Consider the following 20,707-nt stretch of genomic DNA (forward strand, 5'->3'; position numbering starts at 1 on the left):
ACATTAGAATAGTAAGATGCCTGACTTGTAAACCTGGGAAAACAGATATTTATGTGAATGCATTTCCAACCAATATTAATGTTGAACATTCAGCAGGCTATAACTGTACACAAAGGCTTAGGTTTTAAAGCCTTTTTGATATATTAAAATAGCTAATTGTTAACAGAATAACTTATATAATAATTTATAATATATATAACTTATGAACTTAATCTCGTGCTGTGCAGATGTCAAGGCAAAACCACAAAAATCCCTTTTACTGTTCATGCAAAATAACATTTTAAGTTACTAATTGCATACCAAATGAAAACAATATCTCACCATAACAATTGTAGTAATATGGGCTGGATAACTGCAAGAATAACTGGATAGGCAACACGAGGATTCAAGTAATTATCAGCTGTAAAAACACGTTTGTACAACTTAATAATCATTTTAGGTCCAAATAGATCTAGCAAGCCTCTACATGCCAGATCTGTGGCAGGTGTCTATTTCATCTCCACAGAGTCAGACGTGTCCAAACAGACTCAATACTAGAGCCGCTAACAGAGCTGCTGGGATTAATACACACACACACACACACACACACACACACACACACACACACACACACACACACACACACACACACGTACATGTACGTGACATACTGACAGACTGTATATTATGTACACACAAACACTCACTCCACATGCAGAGACAGTGTCCTAGACAGCTGCCAACCACCATGTGATGCAGTGTTGGTTATTTTCATGACTATGAACAAAATTATGCTGTGGGTGGTGTGAGAAATTCTGCATTGCGTGTGTGTGAATATCATATGATGTATAATTTACCAATCTTCATAATGTTTTGTACACGTTACATATTCCAAAAGTCACTCTTGATAGTTGCACTACATATTCAATGACATTTCAGAGTACAAGCTCTCATGAATCAATTCAAGTCCTAGTTGTTTTTCTCTTTGACAGTGGTTTTCAAGGTCAGACTCTGGGTCAGTGGAAGAAGCAAGCAAACCATCTAATTATGTTTCAAAACTGGTCAAACTTGCTCTATGTCAACCTAATGAGACCGTTAGGATGCTAAGCAGTCTTCTGCACATATCCCTGCCTGCATACCAGTAACATACTAAAGTCTAGTAACTGAAATGTGGGTCATAATGGTCTTCAACTTTATCAAAGTTAACAGTCTTGACAATTTTTTTTTTTGTAAAACTCATGTCTGTTTTTAGTCTAACAACATGCGATTCTTGGAAAGGATCAGATTTGCATTGCTGTGTTATTTTTAACATCTGCTCTTCTTGTCTGGCGTGTTGTATGGAGTGACCTCATCTCTCTCTGTGCAGCCTGGTTGCCGTCAGCTGTTTCACCGTGGCTGAGTCGGAAGAAATCTCACTACTCACCCACTCTGTCACTCTCACACTCACTCGGTGAATGGAATACCACAAAGAGGTAGCACTGGTGTACTGTACATGCACAGGAACTCTCTCTCTCTCTCTCTCTCTCTCTCTCTCTCTCTCTCTCTCTCTCTCTCTCTCTCCCTCTCTCTCTCTCTCTCACACACACAAACAAGTTAAAAAAGACACTCGGTGGCACACGTAAAAAGACATACACAAGCCCATGATAGGAACAAGTAAACTATGACAAAACTAGAATTTGATGCAAGGCAGAGGGGATCTACATGGAAAATGAACTGGTGCTCGATGAAACAAGGGAAAGTATTATACTTGTGCCTTCTCTGTTCTTCTCTCTTTATCTCTCTGTCTTTCCTCACAGATTCAATAGGGCTTTGTCTCATTCTTCACCAATGACCAGTGCAGTTTCAGTTTCAGAGGGAGGGAATATGGTTCAGATCAGATCAGATCTGGTTTTGTCTCAGCCAACACCCAAAAAAGAGCTCAAATGAAGGTCACGAAATACCGAGTCATGTTTTAAAGCTATTGGTCTGTCTTTTTGCCATTAAAAATAATTCTTTAAATTTCCATGCATGTCCACTTCAATATTTAACGAAAAAAATCATCATTAACAACACTGTGTAATAAGCTGATGGTTATGCAGCACATACTTGTCTTCTGCCTGTACTTGGACTCATTGGGTCCAAAATCAAATGTGTCGAAACTAGTAGAGATGGGGAAAATAATTGGATCTTTGATATATCATGTTTCTCTTTTTAATGGTGGAGCACTGATGCAAGAAAACAACTTCACTGGAACTGGTGGTTACTTTTACATACTGCAGTACAGTCACATTTTGGGGGAGGTGATGATGAGGTTAGGAGATTACTGACAGAACGTGACGTGAATCAATGTGAGCCATTCCGCTCATTTAACTTGTTTAGTTTAACTAAGACTAATTAACCCATTCCAACAAGTGCACTTTAAACTCTAAACTAAAAACATGTCTTTATTCTCCTCACTGATAAAAGCCTTACTCTGTGCACCATGATTTCAGGTATTGTTATGGATGTGCTCAATTCCTGATAAGGAAATGTCAAACATCAAAAGTAAATGCAAAACATGACTATGTTGTTTCCATTTTACAATAAAATGCAGCCTATGGAGTTGTTATGAGCATCTCATCTAATTGAATTGTGAGATAACTTATGATTCTTTGTAAACTGCCTGTTGTACCACATTTTTCCTTTCAGCAAAGTTGCAGACACTTATTTGTCAGTCTCATGGACACTGTTCCATGTGGGCTGATGTCTGACTACCTCTATCAAGTCCGACTCAGAATGTGTTTAATCATTAACGTTTGATCACATGAGTTCAAATCAAATAGAACCATTAGAGCTAGGAGTGCAAACACCGTCACACTGCCTTAAGGCAGAAGCTACCGTGGTTGCGTGATGTGTGTGTCCTGATGTGTGTTTGTGTCAGATGTGCACAGATACAGTGTGCACGTCATGTTTCCTCCTTTTTGGGCAGGTTCAAGGTTTATAGATATAAAATACAAAAGAACAAACTGTGAGAAAGATACAGGAACAGACAGTAAAGAAGGTCAAAGAAAAGGCAATAACAGAAAGGACTGCAAAAAGAGAGAAAACTGAAAAAAGAAAGACAGAAAATTATGTTTTGAATTCTGTTTCTTAGGTAATGAGTGTGTGGATTAGTGTAAAGAGAAAAAACATAATTTAACCGCACTTAGAGATGAGGACTAATCCGTTTTCACCAGAATTGCTACAGGCAAGGCAACTTTGAACATGTTCAGTCTGAAAATTCAGCAAGTTATTAAAGTGATACTGATTTTTCGCCACATCAATATTGGTTTCTCAAGTTGACAGCACAAATGTTATTCAGAGGTTTGGAGCCAATGTAGGCTATATTGTATATTTAAATGATTAACCGGTGTAACAAGGGTGCCCACGTGTTTTCTTGTGAAACTCGCTACTGACAGACAAAGCCAGTCAATCAGCGTTTTAGACTGTGCTGAAAAAGATGTCTGATCCATTTTGAAAAAAACATGCAAGTAGCCAAAGGTAAGCTGTCCACACTATAAAAAACAAAGCTCCAAAGACAAAAGAAGACAGGAAACAAACAATTGTACACAGGGATATGACTAGGCTTTTGTCAAACCATTCCATTTGCATTTCCATTACTACCTACAGTGTGCTGAGCTGTGCCAAGTCAAGCCTGAGATGGGCAGTCTGTGGACTGGGGCCAGAGTATGCCCGACCTAACACCAAGCAGGTTATGGTGACATCTTATCTATTATGATGACCCCGCCTTTCTCCGCCTCAGACAAGCGTGTGTGGTGAGACTGAACTCATGAGTGTGCAGGAGAGCAAAGAGACAGAGGTTTTTAAAAGTCTGTTGGTTCAGCTCTCAGTACTTCTAACTCTATCGCTGTGGTTTGAAGTTTAGTTTCTCTCCTGCATCTTGGTTTGTACTTTCAGGTATCTGCTTTATTTTAATGTTGTAAGTGCTTGTACCTGATAGAAGACATTTTAAATTAGTGCTGATGACAACAACATTTCTTGATTTTGCTGCTTAATAAGACACACCTTCAAGCAGGTAGATCTGTTGTAATGGAGATGCAAATCACCGCTGTGGGCTGACACACTGAGTCAAACCAAGTCAAGCCAAGCCAGCACATGCGTATGGAAGTAAAAGGTATGGAAAAGGTATAAGAAGATCAGGAAAAAGGCAGAAAAAGGTTTCATTTTGAGGAAAACTGAATGTATGAAAATATACATTTAAAAATACTTATCAGGCAACATATATAGAATAAAAACTATGTAGACATGCACATGGCAGATGGGGAAAAAAAAAGGAAAAACAAGAAGCACTGGGGACATGCCAAAACACACTTTAATGTACTCCATCAGACTGAGATAACAAAGCAAAGTGAGCCCTTTGTGCATAGAAGAAGTCCAAATCTGACCAGAACACAACAAAGCACAGTGAAACAGGTGGTTTCAGCTAATCCTCTGTCTCTGTGTGTGTGTGTGTGTGGCTGTAAATGTCTTTGCATGAACACATCTGAATGTACAGAGGTGTGTGAGCATCTAAGTGGCTACGATTGCATAGCTCTGTTTATTTGCAGTTGTGTGTTACATACTGTACATAGTTATACACGTGTGTGTTCTGCCAAAGCTGGCAGATCCAGTCTTTTCTGTGTCCACTGTGAGCTCCAATAGACTCTGAATAACAGAGCACAACAGAGGAAAAGAAAGGCTTTGTCTGGAGACTTAAGTCGCTCTTTCTTTCTTTTATTCAAACTTTGTCCACTTGGCATTCCAGTTATTTTATTTCACTCAACTGTAAACTAGTAAGCTGGATTTTACCTTTTCTATTCTTGACAAAAAGAAGCATATTCACATCTGTCATTGTGTTTTTATTTTGGTAATACAAATTAATTCTCGCATCTTAATCCTCATTTCTTTCCTAACCCTAATGCTCTAATTGAGCGTCCTCAACCTGGTCTACGTAATGCAAAAAAGTGTTCAAGGCCCCGAGTTCGCAGGGTTTTTCTCCTCTGTTCATCTTTATGAATACATCTGGTTCTCATAAATCTGTTTAAATGAATCACTTCAACAAATGCAGAAAGACAAATAGCGTGCAACAGCTGATAATTATTAGAAGCTACAGTCTTTCACTGGACCATTTCCAAAACTCAGTCGAAGGATTTTACGACACCACAGTGATTAGCTCATGCAATGAGCATTTACTGATGTTGACACTGGAAGATTGTTTCACAACCCCAGTGTGTTTTGTATAAAACAAGTAGGCCCTCAGCTATATTGCTGAGACAGGTTTTTCACTTAAACTCGAAGACAATTTTTAAATCAAAAACTACTTCTATTGGTTGGTTTATTACCTATTACACATGAGGCAGAGTAAAAGAAGACAAACCCACAAAAGATCAGCATCTGCGCACAAGTTGTTTTCTTGTTATTTGAGTGTCTTGTTTTAGCCTGAACTTTATGAAATCATATTTGGAAACGGCATTTTGTTTAAAGAGCTTAAACCCACCTTTCACATATTTAACCAATGACAGTTTTAGAACCCCTGACGAAAATTACCTTCTTTTGTTTAGACTGACGCCTACAGACTGTGAGATTTCAACAGTCTTAGTTTCAGTATTAGAAGTTTATTGACTGTGTGACATGGATTCAATAACCTTTGGTACAACATCAAGTTTGATGTATGCAGACTGCATGATGAACACCCCTACTGAAACGTAGGCTACAACACCAATATACAATAAAAACGTCATCAGCATGAGTCATCAACATGAGTCCATCTGCGTCACTATAGTGGTAAATAATGAAGCTGAGCAACAATCGAGCCCTTGCAATAGTGGTATTTATCTGTATGGAAAAAAGTCCAAAGAAGCAGAGAAGGAGGAGAAGTTGGTCCCGGTCATGGCGAGGGAAAAGAGGCCGAATCTGGACACCAATTTAGCAAAGAGAGCTCAAGGTAACGTGTGTATTTTTGTAGTATGCTAAGTATGCTAAAATATTATACATAAAAATATATGTTTGTACGTTGTAGTGTCTAATGAAATGATCCATTTTCGTCCATCAGCAGAGAGTACATTTCTGTTGGTGAGTATAGCATGAATGTAGTCACAGTGTGAGATAGACATCCTACATTTCTGATACTGCAGGGTCCATCTTTGAACCTCTCTCACAGTGGAGGACTACTGTTTCAGAGCCACAACCAAAGACTGCCATGTATCTTTCACGTTAGTCATCTTTAATCTGAAACAGCCCACAATTGCCTAATGTATACTCGGCTTAACAGAGGTCTTTGATATAATTGAAACTGTGAATTACAAATGGGAAAGAAGTCCCTACATGTACTTAGGACTGGAAATATCAAGGACCAATGTGTCAAATTCATGTCTTGCTTTGGGACTACCTGTGTCATAATTGCAAAGAATGTTCAATCAGGACTTAATCATCTCCAGGTTTTATCTATATTGGGAATTGAGTGAACTGAAAATGGACTGGTCATTTTTAAAAAAAGATTTAGAAGCATTAGTAAATATTTGGTGCGCACATTTCACATGTAAATATCTTTTAACAAAGGTGCATATGTGAACACAAAATTGAACTCCAAGGTTCAAGTTTTGAAAACACTCATTTCTGTTAAAGTGTTCTTCTGATCATGCTGCTTTAGTGATAACACAGATAAAAGAGCCCCAGAGTAACTTTCATCTAAACACCTATAAACATAAGTGCCGTCACATCTCAAAGTCTGCTGAGTCTACTGATCAGCCCTTGAATTTTTATGAACTGCCATCACTGCCAGTATCTGCAAGGCTATACAACCATTTACAAAGGCGGCCGAAAGCCTTGTTCTCCTGTTTAAGAGCTGTAATGACCTTTAATGTGGGCGCCGTCAAATCTATGGTGATATTTATTATTGTTGGTAGTAGTGTTATTAATATATGAATACTGTTGTTGACAGTTGGCTGTCTCTGTTGTGTGGTCATAGGGAGAAGACACACACAGCCACACACACACCTCGAATCCACAAACACCTGATTTCCATGCCGCTACCATGGTGATGGCTATAGAAAGCAGGTTAGGACTAAGACATACAAGGGGACGAATGGAAAAGGGAAAGAATGATGGAAAGAAGTTATCATCAGTATGTATAATGTGGCCTCTGCAGCCTCAGGATGATTGTGATGGGCATGATGCACTTTATCTGATCTACACACAAAACCATACAGATGCTTTTTAACCATCAAAGCTACTGTAGCAAGGACACACACAAACACAGATGCACACAGGTTATGATGTTTTTAGAAAATGTACTTTGCTCCTCTGCTTTGTAGGTGAACAATACAGTAAGTTGATATCTTAGAGTAGAAAGACCCCCGGCACTTCTAAAGGTCCATTACATGAACATGACAACTGCTTTGTGGATACAGTACATTCCAACAGAACAGTTTGGTCTGGTGACAAATGAGTCCTCAGTAAATTATACTCCAGAGATCAAGTTTTTATGGGTTGTTATGGGGGCTGATGTAAAAATCTATTCAGTTTTTCATGTCTCTGAACTGCCAGAACCCATGGCACACCACAAAACCATATTGCTAGTAAATATATTAAAAGTTAACTTTAGAGGTAATGAGAAAAACTTTATTTCAAATCAACTTTCCTGCTTTCTAGCAACTGTTTAATGTGCCTTGCAATGTGGTCAGAGGCTCTTGAATTGCTTAATACATTAAAACTTTAAAAAAGCGAGTAAATAAATAAAAAAAACATTACTTAATACTTTTTCTTTCTCCAACACAAGCTGGTCATTACAGCAACTATCAGAGCTCTGTAGAGTATGCCCCAATCAAGAAGTCTGCAATCACTGTGGAAAAAAGACTGATCTGCTATCAGAGAGCCATTAGGTAGACAAGTGGTGTGTGTATTCACAATATGCATGTGTGATGGTAGTTAGATCTATGATATGTTTCCATTAAAACAGTAGCACAAATTTTCTCCAGATATTTGAGCCAGTGCAAAGAATGAATTGAGCTGGGTGCTATGAGCACTAAAATAATCTATGGAGTATTTTAATTTCCATTACTTGAAGATAAAGAATAATACAGATAAGAAGATAACATTATACATATCAAAAGCTTGCTATAATATGTTGTCAAAGCATTAAAAAGCCCTTACAAAGTATGATAAGCAAAATGAAAAGCTTACTGGCATAAGAGGTGAAAAAAATATGTGGTGCTGTCACAGTGTACCTTAAAGAGAATACAGTATATATAAACCTTTTAGGAATGTGTCAGTATGCAACTACACCCTTAATGGAAAACGTGCTCTGTAATGCAGGTGATCAAGACTCATTATAATACCCTGGTGTGATTAACATGTGGACTGGTTATCTACCTGCAACACAGATAGCAGCGTGTCAGGCAGCAATGCATTATAACTCATTATCCATGCTTGCCTTTATGCTGAACAGCTCAGGTGTACAGTGAAGCCTGAGCAACAGGGCATAAAAAAAGATATGGATGTAATGTGATACTGCTAAGCTAGGACACAATATGTAGAGAATGGGGAGACGAAAGTGATGAAAGAGCACATGAAAGATGACGCAACACTCCTCAGCTGACTGAGTCTAACTCCTTCACTGCAAACATTTATACTGTGTGTTAGACAGAAAGAGTATGATGACTCCCTGTACTCCCCCATCTCTCTCTCTAGCTCTACCACTGCCGTTCACCCCCCCCCCCCCCTTTCTCTCTGCAGTGAGTGAGGTGATGAATGTGTGTGTCTGTCTCAGTTCCTATTAATAGTATGGAGCAGGGCTGGAGGTGTCAAAGCTAGGGAGGGATGAGATCTCTCACTCTCCCTCTTTCCCTCTCATACACACACAGAGTTGACTTTACCAGAGAGTCCAGATGTAGCAGAGGTGGAGTTTAGGTAGGGGGTGGGAGGTGGGGGTAAGAAACACGGGAAAGGGGGGGTAGAGGTCGAAGACAAAGCAGCAGAGCTTCAAACAGTATAGTGATGGATTTACTACCTATACGATAAAGCAAACAACTGCACAGAGCTCCTCAGCACAGCAGGATGAAAAACGGGACTTGCACAGTAGGGCTACACAGACAAACACACTGACACATAGGTGCCCAGACACACACACACTGTTTAACAGTTAACCGATTTAACCCTGACAGTACTGTGCTACAGGTGTCCATCGAGGCCGAAAAACACAGGGAGTCCTTTAAGAGATGACGAATGGGTTTACTGCAGAAGACAACTGTTCATACACTCAGGCCTCTGAATTTGTGGGCATATTCCTACCTCGTGAGTTGGTAGCCAGGTCAGCCACTTTCTGAAAGGCATCCAGGAAAGCAGCCACAGCAACTACCGTCGCCCTGTGAGAGAGAAGAAGAAGACAGAGGTTTACGCTTGAATTTTAAGTTGGATATTGGCTCAACCAGGTTTCTGCTTTCAGACAGATGACAAATTTTAAAATATAAACTTAGTTGTGTTTTCCTTTACTTTGTCACTTTTCTGTGTCACAAAACATAATTTTGGTTGTTTATTGCACAATAACATCTGATTAAATGTGTTGAATATATGTAAATATGTATTTAATTTACCACAGCAGTAAAAGGCTGGAAAAGCTCAAAAATGCTCAGTGAAAATTCTTTGAAAAGTGCTTAAATTTGATCGTGAAAAAGGTATAGGAACTCTGAGTAAAAAAATACATCATACGTTACTGATAGTAAACAACTTGCCTATATAATACAATGTTTTACAAAAATAAAGACTATAGACAGGTGGCTGATCAACTGCAGTAATTACATACGAGTATTGGCAAGGATACTCATAAACTGATCAAGTGAGGTTTAGAGTTTAGATGACAAAGCTTTCATTAGCTCTGGTCATCTGAAAATCAAAGTATGCATGATTGCATCTGTATGTGCTGTGAGTGTGTGTGTAAGTTAAAACTTAAACGTGCCCTGCTGTGTGAGGAATGTCTATGTGATTACTTAGAGACCGCTGGAATCTGTCCGGCTCAGCAGAGCCATTCTGGAGCTGAGTTTGCCACACTTACAGGTCAATGGAAGGATCAATGTGGGATCTACCCTGTTCAGCTCTAAAATGGAAAATGGCCTTGTGGCAAGTTCACAACTCATACCTGCTTCTATGTCAACAGATAACCAAGTATTTATAAATTGCAGTATATAACATATACACACACACACGTACATAAACATGCTCACATATACACACGTGTGTGTGTGTGTGTGTGTGTGTGTGTGTGTGTGTGTGTGTACATATAAATATATATATACACACATACACATACATATATACGTGTGTGTGTGTGTGTGTGTATGAAAAACAGACTGACGAAAGGGCAAAATCCAGTCTGTCATAAAAAAAAGAAATGGAAGCTTGGTGTAAGATTACTCTCTGTTTTACTCATTACAGACACCATCTTGCTGGTATCCCGACTTAGTGCTTAGTGCCTGTCTGACTGTCTGACTGACCAAGCTGCCAACAGGCTGCCTCATTTGCGGGCCAGCTGACTGGTTATCTGGCAAATACTGACTCGCCTACTTCAGAAACAACAAGCGTCTCGTGATTAAGATCACAGGTATGGCGATAAAAGGCCCGTGCGCATGTATAATATATTATCTCCCCAACTGAAATATGACTACTTATCAGTCATGCATACTGAAAAAAAGAAACAAAACAAAGTTGTCTGGAAATTTTTCCAAAGCATGTTCAGCCACAAAAGCATGTTTGTTCGAACACTGAGTACCTTAATTTGTAAACACTTGTTATCTTCCACTGGCCAAGAGCAAACCCATCATAACACAACCTGGGAATTTCCATGAACAGTGCACACAGGCAGCTTTCATAACTGGGCAAAACAATAGCTCAATACAGGTTGGTGGAGGAGAATCTGAAGTTTGACTTGCAAATTGAACAAAAGTGCTTTCTTTTATCTTTGATTTTCCAACATAACCATTACACAGCTATTTTTCTATAAAGTAGAGTTTGTTGAGTATGTTTTTATCACTGTAAAATAGAGCTGCACAATATGGTTAAAAAAACATATATATATATTTGTGATTATTCTGAAAGACATGGTAATTTCAATATGGTTCATTATTAGTGGGAATGATGATCACAGTTTTAATTTATACTGAGGAAAAAAAAGATTAAAGTCATGATGATGTGACATTTGTTGGAGTCTGTGCCAAACAAACATGTTTTCTTACATCTGGAGAACAAGGTTTATTTTAATTAATTGTGCAGCCCTACTGTAAGTTAATGGTATGACTATTCAGTGGAGTATACTGCATACGTTATTAGGTGGGAAGAAACTGGTGTACACTAGGGTACACTTGAGACCAGTGCAAACTACATGACCACTGTGTTGTATCGTCAAAAACTGACTTAAGTAAAGGAAAGATTTAAAATAGGTTTACTGTTCATAGAGAATGCTCCTAAATTTGAGTTGTACAACATCTGGACAGTCTCATCTCATTTGTCTCTAGACCTAGTTAGTTGTTAGTTGTTTAACCAAGTTACAGTCAGAGGGGCCTCCTTTAAGCTTGACAGAGAGGGTAAACAGAATGCAACTGATGAACTGATAAAAAACCCTAATCCAAGAAGTTTTTTACAGGCCAAGTCATTGAGTCAGTGATGGAACAGTAATTTCTCTTATCACTCAAGAGCTTAATGTAATATTGGCTAATAAGTGCTGTGTTGTTGCAGAGCTGACCAGAAAATCTAAGGGTGTGTCCTGCAAATGGAAAAAGAAACATACGCGCAGGCACACACAGATTCCTTTCTATTTAAAGCCCAGTGCGGGCACCACAGCAACCTCCAACTGATATCTGCCTCCACTAATTTATGCCATGTACACATTAGTCCATGGATCCTATTTTACATGTAATTGCAGCAAAGTCTTGTTCAGTCACATTTAACTTATTAAACCCAAACAGGTTTGTGTGGGAAATGGTTTTAACTGAGGCCTGTTTTTAGTAGCTTTATTAGCTGTGATCGCCTGCTGTAATCTGTTCCACACTTTTACAAGAGAAATGACAAACTATTAAACTGGTTATTCCTTTACTACAACATTGAAAAGAACATCTTAAACAGTCAAAATTAGAGGGAAACCTTGTAGTTTCACTTTCCAGGGAGTATTGTTAAAAAGGCAGCTTAGAAAAAATTAAATGTTTGAAATCTTTTCATATTATTTTCTGGCTCAATTGACAGTGAAATGAGGTAACTTCTCAACAAATGAATTAAATTGCACAGGCCGAATAATCAGGTTTTAATTTCAGTTTTTGACAGTAAGCCAAAAAGCCTCAAGTCAGGCAGTGGCAGGAAGAATAAACAAGCAGAGCCTTCAGCTCTGCACAGCACTCCAACACTGACCTGACTGCTACTATTGGCCTTAAAATGTGCAAACGCCCCAGCCTTGGAGTCAAGACAAACGACTTTAACATATCTATTCCACAAGGCCTTGGCCAAGCCAATCTAAACTCCCCATAGACCCTGGTGTGTAGTACAGCAGAGTGCTTTTTCTGACAATGATACATTCAGCACCGCTGCCCCCATCTATTCTTAGTTCAACAGAAACTGGAATGCGATTGTAGTAAATCTAAATCATAGAAATAGGCTGTGTTTAACAATGACACAAAATACCCAGAATTGTAACAGAGATGGTATCATTGTGTTAAAAACATCAGTTAAGTCATATCCATTTCAGAAAAAAGAAAATTTCACAAAAGATATATAACTCAAAAAGTCTGTTGCCGCTTTTGTGGCAGATCCCCACAAAAAAAAGATTGTAATAACAGTGGCAGTATTCGCAGTTCAATAACATAGATTGTGTACAATATAAACTGGTACTCATGGTACCATTGACCAGTCAGACAGTCAGGTTTGAAGCACCAGCTGTGGCTCTGCTAAAACACCAGAAACTCCTGGAGAAACTCCGACTGAGAAATACCCAATCCACGGAATTACTCCCCCTCCTCACATGGATTTACAGAGACCGCGCGGTAGCTGGCTAGTATGACGCAGACTTTGCAATGCAATTTGCCATGTAGCATGATCCCGTTTCAGGGTTAATACATTACGTGGTATCAGATTGGCGCATAGACTTAGCTGAGCTTGCTGATACCTGATGCCGCATTTTAGGCAGTATCAGAGGTATTTCTGATACTGGCATTAGAACAACCCTAAATCCCTAAACCCTACCTGTCTGTTGATCTACCCATCCATCTATTAATCTGTTTGTCCATATACTGTCTCCTTCTCCTTGCCATATACTGTCTCCTTCTTGAGCTCCAATAGGTTTTATAACCATATAGCTCATAAGATGAATTTGGAGTTTTGAGGTGGTCTGTTTCTTCTCAAAATTAACTTTAGACTAGAAAGAGGGAGGCCCGTGTATAAGACACAGCTGTACCAACCATGATCCACCAAACAGACCAAATACTGACAAGTTAAAAGAGGACTGTGATTAGAAATCAGCTAACCTATATTCCGCTCTGCCCTCTTTCTTCAAAGCTCTGTTCTGTGCGCATGCATGTACGTGTGTGTGTGTATATGTATATGTGTGTGAGTGATGGCTGCTTAAAACCAGAGTGGTCAGGAAAAAAAAACACCATATTTGGACCAGAAAAATGACAGAACAGCCCCAACGCTGTAATTGGTTGATTTCCTAGTTGCTTTGTGAGAGGGGAGCAGAGGGTCTAAATTACAGAGTAGCCTGCTTTAGGACGTCATTATACACCCAGACATATGCCGCTACCACTGCTGGCTAGTCACTTATCCAGGCCAAAGAGGGAAGGTGGGTGTGTTTGTGTTTTACTGTGTGTATGTGGGTCCTTCCATGTAGCCCAGTCCCCAAACAGATTACAGGGGTCCTTGGGTGGGGGGTTATGCTGTAGTCGAAAGAGCCAGTTTGGCCAAATTTGTAGCGGCTGGAGACAGGCTTTAAAGTAGACAGAAAAAGCTTTATTTGTAGGTCACCACAACCAAACCCAGATAGCACACTCTTATTAGTGCTCCACCAAGAGGGGCATCGTTACAGCCAGCCATATGCCACAACCACTGCAGCCTGGAGCGGGTGGAGGCCGAGCTTAATCGGGCAAAAGCTTCTCTGAAATACTGAAACATGGTTGTCTTCCTATGAATGACACTCAACTCATCCCGTAAAGGAGGAACTGATCTTTTTGGGAGCTTCAACTGCCTAATCCTGATAGAACAGAAGACGCAGTATAGGGAATGTTATAAAACTATTAGGTCAAGTGTGGGTCAATGATCAGTCATGATAACATATTAATATACTGGGCAGAAGGCAAGCTTTTCAAAAGCATCTCCATCATCAAGCTGCCACTAACCTATTACAGATGGATAATATGATTTCACTGACATACTGTAAGTTCAGCTCACCTTTTCACCAGTACAATAACTGGTAGATGTGTTCTTTCATCACTGCCCAGTGTCCACACACACATACAGACATCCGACTGCCAAACAACCAGTCATTAGCAACAATGCCACAAATACTCCCCTGAGTGTTAGCATGGCAGGGTCACATATTTAACCCCTGAATGATGGAGACACTTGAATAACATATCACCATTAATCAGTCTTAATACTGAGTAAATGGAAGAATGGGACACTGAGTGGCCCCTGGAAAGTATTGTTAAGTCCCTGAGCCTTTATACAACTGTCAGTATTAGTCTGTCTCAGGTCACGTGGACACTTAAATGGCTGGAGAACTGCCATGCATTGTTAATCAAAGAATAATTTAGACCACAGGACATCCATATTTACAGTACTTGCTGGACAATGAGCTTTTATTTCAGCTGTCATAAGTTGTTTGTCTCCTGACACGTGGCCACTTAAAGCCAACTAGCAGAGGTGGCTGGGATTGACATCTATTGTTAATAGTAGATTTGGAATAATTTCGTCAGGAGGTGTGTAAATTTACAGTATTAGAAATACAAATTAAATCAGGGTTAAAGAAGATCAAATGGTGGAGAATGACATATAATGATGCCTAGACAGTATTGTTAAAAGATCAGGCTTTTGTGGAAAGTGTCATTGCTTGTTAGTCCAAGGACACGTGGCAACTTAAAACTTGTTCATAAGGAAACTGACACTGACATCTCATGTAAAAGCCAAGATTAAGTACAAAATCAGTTGAAGGAATGAAATTTTTTGGCGTATAGTTAGGTCAAAATGGGCTATGAGCGAGAAATAATTTCAATGGTTCTTTCCAAGCTTAAAGTTGTAGATTGTACTCTAAAACCTATCATGTTTTTAATAAAACAAACTGTTTGTACCTTTGTTCAGGTTTCCATTCAATTTTAGCACCAATTTTGACAGAATTTCTGGAAACAGTCAAAAGGAAATGCCTATAAAATGCACATTTCCATTGTATGTTGTCACATTTTCTGTTACCAGTACACCAAGTTTTTGACTTCTGCACAGTGTTATTTTCCCCCTTTTAATATATTTCCACTCAAGTTTTTTGAGTGCAAACTGAAAATATGCATAAAAACACATGCATGGAAACATTTAATATCTACATCAGTTTAAATGAACTGAAATCACAACACTGTGTATTACTTAAGTATCTAAAGGAACTTCCACTGTTGTTTGCTTCACAAAAACACACTGAAACATAAGTGTGTTGTGCATGCACACAAACATGTTCTCACCTGAGCTGCGACTGTAGTTTGCCGGCCTTGGTGATGAAGTCCTCCCAAATAGGGTAGCTGCTCTGTGGGTGGAAAAAAAAGAGATAAACAAAAATGACACAATCATCAGAACAGATTTCACTATTCCCATGGTTATATAACTGTTCAACCAACATGAGGCCACCCTGACGCCTCACCTCACCTGCAGGGCTGAACAGAACTAACCAAGGCTTAGACTTTCCCATACATGTGACCCAGTTATGTCAGCACCAAAAAAAAATATGTTTTTCCATCCTGTTGCCAGTAGACCTGAGGAAATCGAGGAATTTAAGCTATAGGGTGGACATTAGTTCAGCAGGGTTGTATGCATTGAAAAGCACGAGGTTTGGTCTGAACACAGAATATGTTGTGATAACAAAGTGCTTACAAATTTCCAAACAGCTGGCTTTCATTTTGCTCCTGTTTGTTTAACATTTTTTTTATTCTACATTGTCTGTTAAGAACAGACTTCTTGTCACGTCCTGCATATGTTGGGTTGCAAAATGGGTCACCGCAGGCCTCTTTTGGAAAGATCCCCACACAACAAGAGCGCTAATACTATGGTATAATGAGCATGGTTCCCAGTGGGACTCTAAATTTACCCAATTCAGGTCTTAGGCTGAAAATAGTTGAAGAGCCTTTTATCGAAACTATCACAGCTAGAACAAGTGGCCTAATGCATCGGAAGGAGGGGGCTAACATGGTAGTAGACAGCACAGGATGAAGTGATGAATATACTGTAGCATGAGCACATGTTTGTCACTGTTGTGCTACTACTGTCAAGGGCCTGAGGAATGTCATGTTATGCTGTCAAACATTACGCCCAACAACCAACTCACAACTCTCCCTACCCACAGTACATCTTTCTTTCCCTCTCCCAGTGTCCCTTACATCACTTTTGCTCCTTTTGGCCGCTGCCCTCTCTTTGGATGTCTCTTGTCCCTGTCCCTAGCTTTTCTGAAGGGGTCACCGCCATCAGCTCTGCCTGCCTCAGCACAGATGTCAAAAACACTCCAGCACCAAATGGGCTTTCTTTGCATTTGTCCTATCACTTCTTTCTCCTCTTGTTGACAGCTTAGGCTAGAAATCAAAGTGAGCTCTCCTTTTATTTTTTGAGCACACAACCCCATCTGTAGCTATAAAAAAAGGCATCACGGAATTTGAATGTCTTATGTAAAGACAAAACAAATACACTAAGCATTTGTATATTTTCCACTGGTGTTGTCTGGCAGTAGTTACCTGACAGTTAAGAGACACGGGAACCATGAACTACCTAGTCAAGTGAGACATGGGACACTGAGAAGTGCTGAAGGTCTTAGCAGTATTCATAACAAACTTTCTGACTCCAGATGACCCCATGGCTGGACATTTGACCTACACATTTCAAAGCCTTCAGACCCTGCGGGAAATATTCTACCCTGACAGCTACATTCCCGGCATTCCTTCAGGCAAGTACAACAGCTGGGAAATTTGCTAATTGTCTCATCGACTGAGCTGTAGAAAAAATATCATCATGAAAATAAGATGCCCTACTTTTGAGACTAATGACTGCCCTATTTAGCCTTTATCCAATGTTGGCTGCTGCTCCAATTCAAACTGGAACAAATTAATGCAAAATATTGGTTTGTCCAAAGGAAAAGAAAGGAAATGAATGTATTTTTTTTATTTCACATTTTACTGTAAATTTGACTTATAATAAGTTTGCTACCATAAAACCAAAACGAATGTAGGTTAATCATCAAGGTCTAAGGGTAATTTATTATCATAACAACACAGGGTGGCAAGAATACAATACAGATTATTAATTGAATTCAGAATAAAAGAGGTTAAAAATATAAAACAAAATAAAATGGAATAAAATAAAATAGTAAATAATAGTAAGACCACTAGCTATTATAAACATGAGTTGGAATTAATGTCAGTAATAAATTAATTCAGCTCTGCTTTTCAGACGTCTGACGCTAAATTACGTTAACTAACTTTAAATCATCTTAGATTAACCTGACGTAAACGTTTCACGTTTTCTGTTGAAGGAAAACATTTACATCTAGCAGCTATAAACTGATGCGTGGGGAGTTAATTGTACTTGTAATACAGTGGGGCTTTTGGGGCTCTTTTAACGTGTCTTGAGTAATATAATGTGTTAGGCAAACTTCACTTGACTTACTTTCATGTCTCCGATAACAGTTTGGAAGAGTCCTCCGAGCGCGCTGCATTCCTTCTCGATAACAGCCTCCATTTTCAGGACCAACTCCAGCGGTCAGTCCCGACTCGGTGAGCCGCTTTCACTCCGCCACCTCGGCTCTCCAAGAAAAACTAAAAAAAACTCCAAGAAAATACGAACAAAGACGAACAAACCCGCGCAGAACACTTTATGTTGTTCTGTGATCGACGAACAACAACTTTTATCTCAGTCAAACGTGCGGAGAAGCACAGCTGGCTGCGTCCTGCTCTGGTGCACCGCTTGCTTCAAATCAAAAGAAGCTGCTGGGACTAAAAGAGAAATTTAAATCCCCCTCTCCCCTCCACGCCGCCCCGTTCAGACCCATGGCTGGACCGTGAAGGTAATCTTTTGTTGTCGTTTACTAGTCGAAACTAGAAATAATCCAAATGTTTACGGCTGGTAACGTTATTCCGTATCTGGACAGGTAAATACCGACACTTGCGGGTGTTCTTACTGCCTCCTCAACGCTGACTGAGTGGGAGAAAATACGAGTCGGGGAAACAAGCGTCAAGTTTGCACGAACAAAAGAAAACGCATTTCCGGTTGCGTAGTAAATAAAACGATTGCTTGCTTAAAGTTTTCAAGTCGTCATGGAAAACACGAGTCTCTCTTATAACCGTGTGTGTGGTTATTGACGACGGTAATTACACATCTGTGTTTAGAAATAACATTGTTTTTTTAAACACAGGTGTCCGCGTCATATCAAAATACTTAAAAAGCTGTTTCTTCAATCAAAACAGATATCATAACAATAGTGTGTATATCAGTCAAACATCAATCAAACATGAAAAGGAGGCAGGGTTATTATAGTTTTGTATTAATTAATATTTTTTTAATATATTTTTTTGTTTGTTTTTCATTGTTGTTTTCAGTTCTGTTTATTTTCAGTTAGCTTCCAGAGTGAGCTAGCTCTATTCAGTTTATTGCTGAGTTGTTAGTTCTCGTTTACTTTTTATTGGCTTCAGCATTAGGTTTTCTTCTTCTTCTTCTTCTTCTTCTTCTTCTTCTTCTTATTATTATTATTATTATTACCATTATTATTATTATTATTATTATTATTATTATTATTATTATTATTATTATTATTACCATTATTATCGGGGGCATATTTATGAAGTTCAGAATAGGTATTATAATACAAACACAACAATGTCATCCAAGTTTCAGTCTTTTCTTAAGTCTAACATTTTTTATGTCAGTTAACTAAAATGTTAGTTCTTAGTTTAGTTTTAGTTAACTTTAATAGCCTTGCAAGGAGGTCTGTTCATAGTTGATGGTGAAACATATCAAACAAAATATATTTTTTATTGTGAAGGAAGGTCCATATTATTTCCGGTATTATTCTGTTTTGCTTGACTCCGTGATGATGGGAGATGCGGAGGTGACCAGTGGAGCGCGTACGCGGTAAAGTGCCTCCTGAATTTGCTGGTTGAGTCTAATCTGGCAGCATTTTATCCTACAAATCAACACTAAAACAACGACTGAGTGTTTAGACAAGTCCAAAAAAGAAAAAATTAATTTTGTAGGTAGGGTTATATAGAACAAACTATTATACCTCTATGAGTTTTACTTCATGAGCGTTGAGGGTGCATGATATGATCACAATATTGTAAAGCACCATTAACACGTTTTGTTGATACCAGAGTTTCACTGTTTATGTATAAACACTGAGTAAATATGGAAAAGTTGAGCAGTTGTACATAACGGGAGACATCTAGTGGCTGAAATAAAAATGACAATATACAATCACTGCAGGAAGTTTGAATGGATTATAACCTCATGAACGTTTATTTCTAACAATTAGGCTACCAACTGTTTCTATAAAAACACATCTATAGCACATAAGGTAGAATATAAATGATAATGTTTAACTGATTCTAGCACTGACCATTCTGTCAAATGTAGGCATATTAGCTTTACAGACGTTTAAACAGCAAATATTTATGATTATGCATTAAAACTATGTTACAATACAGCATGAAATATTGAGTTCTGATAGTTTGATTTAAGTAAAATGAAGTACAAAATGACCAGAGGAAATCTAGCCCCCACCCCTTTCCTTTTTGCGTGTGTCGTTACATGTAAACAGATTCAGCTGACAGACATGACATACCAGAGTAAACACAGGTGTTACCAATGATAATGATACTGGTTGCACTCCATGGTGCAGGTCAAACAGAGTCAGGGTGCTGATGTTGTGCATGTTGGGCTCTGCTACACTAAATGGAACGGGACTTGAATTAGTTTCATTGGTATATTGCCTATTTTACACTACTATTTCATATCAATATGGCTGTCATGAAAGGTCTATTGGCAATATATAGTACATAGTTAGGTCTGTCAACGGTTTATTTTGTAGTAGGCCGATTATACTTCCTGTGCTTGCTCTCATAAGCCCCCTATGTACAGGACTGGACCTTTTTTTTTTGTCTTTGGCGACTCTTAGTGGTAGCATCAAAAAAGGCACTGTGGCAGACAACGATGCATGCCATAAGGATGCAAAGACAAGAGCCCTTTTTTTTTGGTAAAAACTTATTTCTGTAGTTCTAAAATAAGTTTAAAATATCAAGTGTCAAGAACAAAAAACATTTAAAATTATTTTAAATTAATAATGTTTTAATTACCCAATGCAAACAACAACAAAACAAAAGTATACAGTAAATAGGGGTGCCCAGTAGCATACCTGGTAGTGTGTGCACCCCATACGCCACAGAACTCACCATTTATGACAGAATTATTTAACTCAGACCCTGCCTGGTCAAATGATTTTGATTAGAAAGTCACAGAGTTAGTC

At 38.8% G+C, this 20,707-nt stretch overlaps 1 protein-coding gene across 6 annotated transcripts in view; it reads right to left on the reverse strand.

Annotated features, from left to right (window-relative positions):
- Positions 1–18,389, reverse strand: part of LOC146321230 (protein MTSS 1-like) — a 58,531-nt gene extending 40,142 nt beyond the window's left edge. For all 6 annotated transcript variants that reach the window (XM_084726293.1, XM_084726288.1, XM_084726292.1 and 3 more), the window contains exons 1-3: positions 17,857–18,389; positions 15,672–15,733; positions 9,265–9,338 (exon numbers count right to left, since the gene is read on the reverse strand). In XM_084726293.1, the coding sequence (XP_084582419.1) occupies positions 9,265–9,338; positions 15,672–15,733; positions 17,857–17,928 (208 nt within the window). In that variant the 5' untranslated portion in view covers positions 17,929–18,389. The remainder of the gene's footprint in view (positions 1–9,264; positions 9,339–15,671; positions 15,734–17,856) is intronic.
- Between the last annotated feature and the right edge of the window lie 2,318 nt (positions 18,390–20,707).

Source organism: Lutjanus erythropterus, chromosome 9, assembly GCF_056507025.1.
Source record: "Lutjanus erythropterus isolate fLutEry1 chromosome 9, fLutEry1.hap2, whole genome shotgun sequence".
Lineage (NCBI taxonomy): Eukaryota > Metazoa > Chordata > Actinopteri > Lutjaniformes > Lutjanidae > Lutjanus > Lutjanus erythropterus.